General features: G+C 36.3%; 1 protein-coding gene across 1 annotated transcript in view; it reads left to right on the top strand.

Moving 5' to 3' along the window:
• The first annotated feature begins 1870 nt into the window (after positions 1–1870).
• The window catches only part of ltbp1 (latent transforming growth factor beta binding protein 1), a 224468-nt gene continuing 216250 nt past the window's right edge, over positions 1871–10088 (top strand). Inside the window, 1 exon segment of the mRNA XM_028469012.1 lies at positions 1871–2488. Coding sequence (XP_028324813.1) covers positions 2181–2488 — 308 coding nt within the window. The 5' untranslated portion in view covers positions 1871–2180.

The raw sequence follows: 10088 nt of genomic DNA, 5'->3' as shown, positions 1-10088 counted from the left end.
GCTCTAAGAAAAACTTGCTCCGTGTGGAAATACTTTCCACTGAAGATTGACAAAGTTTTACAAACTTTTGGCAACCGTCAGCACACAAGCTGATCACAGTTAGCAAGCTTACGTTAGCTTCTCTTCTGTGCTTCTCCGATGTAATGATGTCAGTGCAGAGAATACTTTATCGATGGAGAGATAACTCAGCTAACTGAAGCGGTGTGTGTGTGTGTGTGTTTGCGTGAAAAGGTACGAGTGTATTTTATTTGAGGTGTTTTTAAATGGTGCTACCTGCTAATGATTCCATGGCTGCTCCATTTGTATGATGAAGTAGTCAAAGCTTTACTTTGTGTTCAGGAGGATATCCCATACTTCTATCATTCTACATTTCACTGTTCAATTAAAATATGTTTCCTGAACATTTTATCAGTGACAGCTGAACTGTAATTCTGATGTATTATTTGTTTGTTCTTTTGTATAGTTTCCATAGTTTAATGTGATTGTTGATCACATTGATTATTGATAAATACTAAGGCTTCTGCCTGTTGGACTGTTTATTGTCAAAATATATGTAAGCTTTAAACAAAAACAAAAAAAGCGTGGAAATACTACACATTGGTTCCAGAGCTCATTGGTTTGTTTTCAGTATGATTTGCTTCCTTTGATTCATCACTGAGAAGATACTTTGATGTTCAGCAGAGTTCAGCTGCTCGTCTGTCTCAGTGTGAACATCTCACTAGTATTTAAACTAATAAGTAGTTATACAGAGGATGTTTTTAAGATAAATTAAATTAATTAAATACACACAATATTATTAAAGGCAGTGTTTTAACCTTGAGGATGATTTTTCTGATTAGGTTAAACTTTTCTAGAAAAACCTTGTGTAATAGACTAGTCACTAGTCGATAATGAAACATCAGCGTAGTTAACAAGGACAATAGTCAGCAACATCCCTAATCTCTATCTACTTATTAATGTGCAGTTAGTTAAAGATTGCCTACTGTCTACAGTTATCATCAGTATCGAGGATGTTGTATTTACAATAGTCCATTTTATTCTTCTCAATGATAGCTGCATTCCTACACTTAAAAAAAAAATCAAAATTTAATGTGAAAGTAAAAGTAATCAGATTACAGTACTCAGATTAAGTAATGTAATGTGTTAGATTACAAATTACATTTTTGGGCATGTAATCTGTAGCGGATTACAATTTCAAAGTAACAATCCCAACACTGACTACAAACAAATAAATAAACTAAGACCTACTGAAAATAACTCAAAGAGGACCACAAAGGGCTAAAAACAAACAAAACAAAATAGATCCTTTCAGGTACACAATGCAAAAAAGCACAAAAAAGTGTTGTTCCAGTCTTACTGCTAATTGTATGCTGATCCCTATGCTGACTTACTTGCAATAAACTTAACATTCTTTCAATAACTGAAGGTGCAGCACATTGGCTTTGTTTAGAAGTGAACACCACGCCTGAATTTTGCTTAACAAAACGTAACTTTAATAATATTTTCTTTACTAAAGAAACCTAACAGATAAATACAAAAGGAATAAATGTTATAGATCACGTCTCAGAATTTCTAATCTCGTTAGCACAAGCAAATCAACCTTTGTGATCACGCCAATGTACCACAACTCAGCCAAGTGTTTATAGGCACTATGTGTAAAAGTGAAAGATATAATGCCGCCCATGGCTATGAATTTAGTTACCCAAGGATGAAATGAAGGGTCCGGGAGGCATTACTACACTTATGCAATGTATTTGTGGAATTGTGGTACGACCTATTCTATTTAAAAATTAACTTAATTAAACTGGTGTCACCTTACAGAATGTGTGTGTGTCCCTGACCCTCCTCAGCTTGGCGTGCAGCCCCCTCCGTGACGTCACGTCTGAAGGCTGGCTGCTGCTGACGCGGTTCACCTCCAGCGGGGAAACTTTCCAGGACTCTTTCGGTCGAGTTGCTCTGACTCCTCGTTCACTTCGTCCCGTCTCCGCTCGCAGGGGGCTGCAACCAACCAGCCTCAGCAAAGCTCCGATTTTGGAGCAAGTCTTACGCAGCCTGCTTTACTGTGGTTAAAGGGCTTATCCTAAAGTCAAGGCCTTTTAAGTAACTCGACAAGTTGGAGAACTTTTGGAACAAAACAGACCAAATAGAACTTTCCTTGCGCACACGTCTTTCCTCCGGACATGGCTTGGATTGGATGGGGCCTCATAATCTGTTCGCTGCTGTCCCCAGGCTGGATGTCAGGGGAGCGGCAGCAGAGCCACGGCGGCTTTAGGAGGCTATATGTGGTACAGCCTGGCCCGGGGCCGCGGCCGACCGGATTGGGCGCCGGTGTTAGGGTCAGCTCCATTTCCACTCACCACGGAGCAGCCGGGCAGCCGCACACTTACAACGTGGAACTCTCCGCAGACCTGGGAGCGCAGGTCAGGACGCGCGGAATGAGGAGCATGGCTGGTCTAGCCCCACAGCAGCAGCTGATGCAGCTGTCCGGGTAAGAGAAGCTTTAAAGCATTCCAGGGTTGTGTTTAAACACCTGAAGTTGGATTAAAATTGGGCTGATAATACTCACAATTTACAACATTTTCAGACCGAATTATTTTTTTTTCAAAATATCCATTCCCACTGCCTTATCAGGGCACAACTCTCCAAATTGGATTTTAAAACTTTTCTGTTTTTAATGAATATATTGCTAATTAAAAAGAAAAGTTTTATTCAAATTGTGTATATTTTCCATTCCCACCTCCTTAGGAGATTTAAACACTCCAAATTTAATTTTGAGACTTGTGAATTTGTAATATATATATAATTTTATTTTATTTTATTAAAAATGGTCATATTAAGAAGCTCATATATATTCAAGTGCCCATTAACACTGCCTTAACAATAGGCCACAGCTCTCCAAATTTGATTGTTGAAGCTTTATTAATTTTTAATTAATATTTCAATAAATATTTCATTTTTTTTTATTAATAGCTTTCATAGACAGTCATAGCTACTGCCACTTTTTCCCCATTCTTGATTGAATTTCTTCACCTTGACATTCAGAGCACAAGGCAGAAATCCTATTGTGCCAACACCCAATCGGATCCTTTGATAAATAAACGTTTGAATTCACCACAGAGCTCTACACTAACTTTTCCAGTGGTGGCAATGGTGCGGCCAACTTTTTCAGTTGGGGCATACCGCAGTTTTGTATGAAGTACAGATTGACAATTACTTGAGATATTTGCACAATGTTTTCAGGTTTTAGTGACAGTATTAAGTTTTTTTGAAACATGCAGTGGATGAAATAACAGGTCATTTGTTTTATATAATTTTAAAAGAAGAAGTGACAATTTTTTTTTGCAGAAATGCTGTACGTGAATTAACTTGACAGTAGCATAACTAACTTAGCATCTGCATTGCTTCACCCCATGGAATTAAATTCAGAGGGTCCAGCTCTTATAGTGGGGTCTCCTAACCCTCTTCCCCTGGTCAGTGGTCTGCAACTTTTACTCTACAAGGAGCCATTTAACCTCATCTCACCTGGATTAAAGTCCTCCTGATGCCGAAAAAATACCTTCTCAATAAAGACAATACAGTGTATTAAATTCTATACAATTAAAATTATATAGATTAATGTTTGATTAAATTTGATTTGACTTATATTGATCATGTAAATGGAAATTTAAGAACAGTTTAAAATAAAATTAAACTGACATCAAGAAATAAACCGTATCTTGCATTCTTTCACATCTCAGTTTGCATGAACACAATGTTATATAAAGAAGATTTTTTTAGTTAATGTATTTGAAAGGCTACAAAAAGTAACTTGAATTTGATAACACATGATCATGTGATCAACACATGCTAATTTCTCATTTCTTGCCACACATAAAAACATGCATATTTAACCTGCACATCGGTGGTTAAATTAATCTGTCCTCACACAATTAAAATCTCTATTTTCTTCCAGAATAGTGTTTTTGTTGGTTTAGTTATTTACCAGGGATTTAAAACTTAAGGTTAGCCACAGGTGCAGGAAAGTTGATGGTCTGTAGATGTTGCAGGAGGTGAAGTAGGAAGGTGCTCATTTTTATATATTTTTTTGTTTGATGTATTTTTCTTTAATGTATGTTTTTGAGTCATTATGTCTATTTTTGTATCTTTCTGTTCTCTCTTTGAGCATTTTTTGTATAAGTATTGTTTTTTGTTGCCATTGTAGTGTCATTCTGGAATCATTTTGTGTATTTTTGTATCTTTTTTGGTGTAGTTTTGTGCATTGTTGTCATTTTGTGTATTTTTTGTTTAAGTATTTAGTTTTGTGTATATTGAGTCATTTTCATATTTTGTTGTTGTTTGGTGTATTTTTCTGTAATGTATGTTTTTTGGAGTAATTCTGTGTGTTTTTGGAGCCTTTTTGTATATTTTTATGCATTTCTGTTGTCATTTTGTGTACTTTTTGTATAAATATTGTTTAGTTTTTAATTTTATTTTACTCATTTAGTATTATTTTGTTGTAAATACTGTGTCTGTGTGTGTGCGTGTGCGTGTAACGGACCACCATTTAGTCCGGTTACAGTCTGTGTCACGACACCCGTCCATAGCGTGGTAGTGACTGTAGTGCTGAGTCAGATCTAAGTGTTTACATGTTACGTAGACGGTGCTACATAGTGAAGCCCGCCTGATGATTACTGCAGCTTCACTCACGACACACCTGCCACACACCTAACTACTGTAAATAGATAAGTTTAGTGAAAGTTCGGCAGACACACACTAAACAACAACAAAAAATATGAAAATGACTCAAAATACACAAAACTAAATATTTATACAAAAATTAAACAAAAGACAACAGAAATGCAAAAAACTACACTAAAGATTGATACAAAATGACTCCAGAATCACACTACTTAAGGCAACAAAAAATTATTATACAAAAAATGCACAAATTACGTAAAACAAAAAACTAAACAATATTTATACAGGAAGTACACAAAACGACAACAGAAATGCAGAAAAATATACACAAAGGCTCCAAAAACACACAAAATGACTCCAAAAAACATACATTACAGAAAAATACAACAAAATTATGAAAATGGCTCAAAATACACAAAACTAAATATTTACACAAAAAATACACAAAATGACTTCTGAATCACACTTCAATGGCAACAAAAAACAATAATTATACAAAAATTTACAAAAACACAACAGAAAGATACAAAAATACACATGACTCCAAAAAACATACATTACAAAAAATATATAAATTAAAAAAAAAAAAAACAGCAAACATTTGTGCACAAAAAGGCAACACAAAGATACACAAATACACATGACTCCAAAAACATACGTTACAGGAAAATACACCAAACAAAAAAATACAAAAGTGATGATGAAGTCATGCACATGTCCCATAGAATTAAACCAGGAAAATTGCACCAACATTATGCACCCGCAAATATGCTCCCACATGAATGCATACTTCCGACGGGCACTGTACTACTGTACAGCTCCTCACCCGAGCAAGAGTCACGTGTGCGGCCAGAGCCAATTGCTGCGCACACAGCCAAGCAGACACGGACTGTAAACACACGAGCAATAGAGAAGAGGATAGTTTAGACCGAGACACGGGAGTTCTCTGAATAGATCATTTGAAACCGTCAGCCACTGGTGAGTTTTTTGCAGACAACTTTTCCAACCCGTTCAATACTCCATCTGGAAAACTGCAGATTCTCTGTGGTGCCGTGCATGGAAGCTAAGGTCTGACCACTCGGTTCAAAGGTAAAATATTATTTTTGTTTTTAAAAAAAAACACAGCTGAATTGTAGATAATATTTTAATTTACTTACTCACTCATATTGGAGCTTTACGTGTTGTTACTTTTCTGATTGGCGCTACAATGTCTATGGAGTTTGGTTATCAGCGTCTCAAACATTTCTCGGGAACACAGACAAGGTATTTATTCATTTATTTATAATAAAAAATAAAAATATACTAAATGAGTAAAATAAAACACAAAAAATGCACAAAAACACAACTGAAAGATAAAAAAAAAAACACGACTCCAAAAAATATACATTACAATGAGTAAAATAAAACACAAAAAATGAACCAAAAGACAACTGAAAGACAAAAAAATACATGACTCCAAAAAAATACATTACAAAAAAATACAGCAAAAATATGAAAATTACTCAAATAAAAATATATTAAATGAGTAAAATAAAACAAAAAACTAAACAATATTTATACAAAAAGTACACAAAATGACTCCAGAATCACTCTATAATGGCAACCAAAAACAGTTATACAAAAATGCATAAAAACTGAAACTGAAAGATAAAAAAACACATATAATGACTCCAAAAAACAGACATTACAAAAAATATAAAAATGAGTTAAAAAAAACCCAACAACAAACACATTTATCATTTTCATGTCTCATAGAGTTAAACCAGGGAAATCACACACACTATTTTATTTTGCACCCACAAATATACACCTTTATAACACTACAGAGTACAGAGTATGTACACCTCTTTGTACATCCAACCTTCAAATACATACTCATTTGGCCATAATGCATGAATGCATACTTCCGACCGGCACTGTACTAGTTAACATAATTACTAATGTCACTCTTCATTCATCCCAATTTGTGAAATGCAATATTTTTTTAATTATATTTCATCAGCAGTAAAAACACTATTGAAGTTATTTGTGCTTATAATGTGCTTTTTAATTTTAATAATTTTATTTCAAGTGAGGAAATAAATGAATTACATACGATAACGCTAATAGTAATCCACATGCACAAATATATTTCATAAAATATCAGCTCATGAGCTGTTTGAGTCAGCAACTATTGTAGCCTTTTTTAATGTGTTGATGTATTCAGATTTATTTGTGTTTGTAAGGAACCTGTTTACACTAAGTTGTGAATGTTTTTATTTATTTTTTTTATTTATAGTTTTTATTTATCGTGATTTTTATCGTTATCATGATATCATGATGGGCGACCGTGGCTCAGGTGGTAGTGGGTCGTCTTCTGATCGAGAGGTTGGGGGTTCGATCCCAGTACCTGACTATGTGTCGAAGTGTCCTTGGGCAAGACACTGAACCCTAAGTTGCTCCCAATGGTTGACTAGCGCCTTGCATGGCAGTCCTGTCCCACTGGTGTGTGAATGTGAGAGTGATTGGGTGAATGAGCTGATATGTAAAGTGCTTTGAGACTGCTTCAGTGTGGTGATAAAGCGCTATATAAAATCAAGTCCATTTACCATAAACACTAGAAATTATTGGGATATTTTTTTTTGTCAGTATCGCCCATCCCTAATATTTAACCGGCACATTGTGGTTAAATGAATGTTGCCCACACAATAAAAATCTCTGTTTTCTTCCAGAATAGTGTTTTTGTTAGTTTAGTTATCTTACTTAAGTAGGAAGGTGGCAGTCATTGCACAAAGTGATTTATTTTTAGGTTAACAAATAGTTTTATTTTATTTTATTTGTCATTAATCATTAATAGCCTCTGTAAAAAAAAAAAAAAAGTTTTTTTTTTCAATAGTTGTTTTTAAAGCTATAGGGAGCAATTGCGTAAGAGTCAAAGAGCCACATTAGGCTCCAGAGCTGCAGGTTGCAGACCCCTGTCCTGGGAGAACCACAGCTGAACATCTGGCCTGGCATCATAGTGCATCAGTTCTGATCCCTCCATGCTGATTCTGATAAGGTCCTCCTCTTTGGGGTGGAATCGTGTATGCGCTGCGGGTGTACGCTTTCTCACTCCACTCGGCGCGTTCTTCCCCGCCCCCGCCCCAGGTCTGATAAACGCTCGCCACATGTACTCTGTCACTATGCTCGGTGAGCTCAGAGGGCTCTACCCTGCCCCCTACGCCTCACGTCTGCTCGTCGCGTCCCCCCCCATGCCCGGACACCTGTCCCCGGTGTTGGTGATGCAGCAGCTGTGTGTGTTTTCCCATCCACACTGTGGAACTCCTGTTAAACATTGTTTTAGGACACTGATTAAGTCATCAACAGTGATGTCATCAGAGATCCAATTAGAATGTTCTAACTCAGGGGTCTGCAACCTTTACTCTCAAAAGAGCCATTTTGCCTCATCTCACCTGGATTAATGTCCTTACGGAGCCGGAAAAAAAAAAAGCTTTTTTAATGAAGACAACATAGTGAAGAAAATTATATACAGTTGAAATTATATTGAATAATGTTATATAAATATATACATGTATATATATATATTTTAGATAATAGATACAAAACAATAACATTAATTTGATAACACAATGTCAGTCAACACATGCTAAATGCTAATTTACTGCCACATATCAAGCATGCATATTTAGCCAGCATGTTGGCAGTTAAATAAATCGGTCCCCACACAATTAAAGTCTTTATTTACTTCCAGAATAGTCATTTAGTTGATTTAGTTATCTTACCAGGGATTTAAAACTGAAGGTGAGCCACAGGTGCAGGGAAAGTTAATGGTCTGTAGATGTTTCAGGAGGTGAAGTAGGAAGGTTGCCGAGTTATTGCACCATGCGATTTATTTTTAGGTTAACAAATTGTGATATCGTGAATTCATTTGGTGTCAAAATCATTAATCAGGAATACCCTTTGTAAGAAAATAATTTATTATTTCAATATTTTTGAAAGCTATAGGGAGCCATTGCAAAAGAGTCAAAGAGCCACATGAGGCTCCAGAGCCGCAGGTTGCAAAGCCCTGTTCTAACTGATGATATCATCAACAGTGATGTCATCAGAGTTCCAATTAAAACACTGATGTCATCAACAGTGATGTCATCAGTGTTCCAATTAGAATGTTCAAAGTGATGATGTCATCACTGTTCTATGCTATGCTAATGCTAAGCTAATGCAGTGCAATGCTGTCTGCCTGTTAGCACAATAAAATGAAAAGTTATGAATGGATTTTGATAAAATTTTCAGGAAATGTTGTTAATGGGCCAAGGAACAGCTGATTACATTTTAGTGATGCTCTGGCTACCAAAAGAAAATATATAGAAACATATACTGTATATCCAATTCATTTTCCCATCCCATCCGTTGATTCTACCATTGTCTCCATGGAGACAGGTTCAGGTTCTCTCATTCTGACATCATCGCTGTTGATTTTACCATTGTCTCCATGGAGACGTACGGATCCGATCAGCTGTTTTCGAAAGTTTGCGCTAAACGTTTGTAATTTGTTAAAGCTGCAGTATGTAGAATTGTGAGAAGAAACCACGCTCCCCCTCCCTTCCCTGAACGAAACTTACCTTAACCTCCTTACCAGTATCATTGTGAACGTGCACAGCTGTGGAGCTGTTAGTTACTTTTTTCGCAATAGATACTAGGGACGAATGTAAAAACTTTACCCCGTGTTATTGAAGAGTTTTCTGGTGTTTTGGGGTGTACTCATACTGGCGACTGGGGCCATTCCTAACCAACTCTGTGCATGTGTGAAACCATGGGGGACCATTGTCTGACCTGCATAGGTGTTAACTGCACCGCAGGGGGGTAATGGCTTGCTTGGGCTGAATAGTCCCGCTGGAAGAGCTGGACCAAACACCATGCCAGACGTTTATCATTTCCCTGAGGGAAATGATGAACGGCATCACAGAGAACTCATGGAGGCAGAGGACAAAGTGATTGTCAGGTCTTCCCTTTGCACAGCCGAAAGTGGGACAGTAACAGAGTAACGCGTAGCAGCTCAACAAGTCTCTTCAGAGGGAGCCTGATCCTCCACTGCACTCTTCAGCTCACTCATTTCACAATTTAATTACACCATTTCTACCTTTGTTTTTTTCTGTTTGCATGTCGTTTGGTTTGTATTTAATAAAATTCTTTCTCTAGCTGTTGGTTTAATTTACACATTTTTATATACGTAATTATCTCTGCACATGTATGATGATGTGTAACAATAATTAATCAGTAAAATTTGCCAGAAACACATTTTTAGGAACTAAATATAAGATTATGCCATGGACACAAACAAAGAAAGATGAACCTAAATATATTCGTCTTCCAGTTTTAACTTGTTATTCAAAACATAATCAAGGCATTATCTCATAATTAGGACCTTTACTAAT

Source organism: Gouania willdenowi, chromosome 15 (assembly GCF_900634775.1).
Source record: "Gouania willdenowi chromosome 15, fGouWil2.1, whole genome shotgun sequence".
NCBI classification, from domain to species: domain Eukaryota; kingdom Metazoa; phylum Chordata; class Actinopteri; order Blenniiformes; family Gobiesocidae; genus Gouania; species Gouania willdenowi.
The sequence above is the reverse complement of the archived record's forward strand: the minus strand, read 5'-3'. Positions and strand labels throughout refer to the sequence as shown.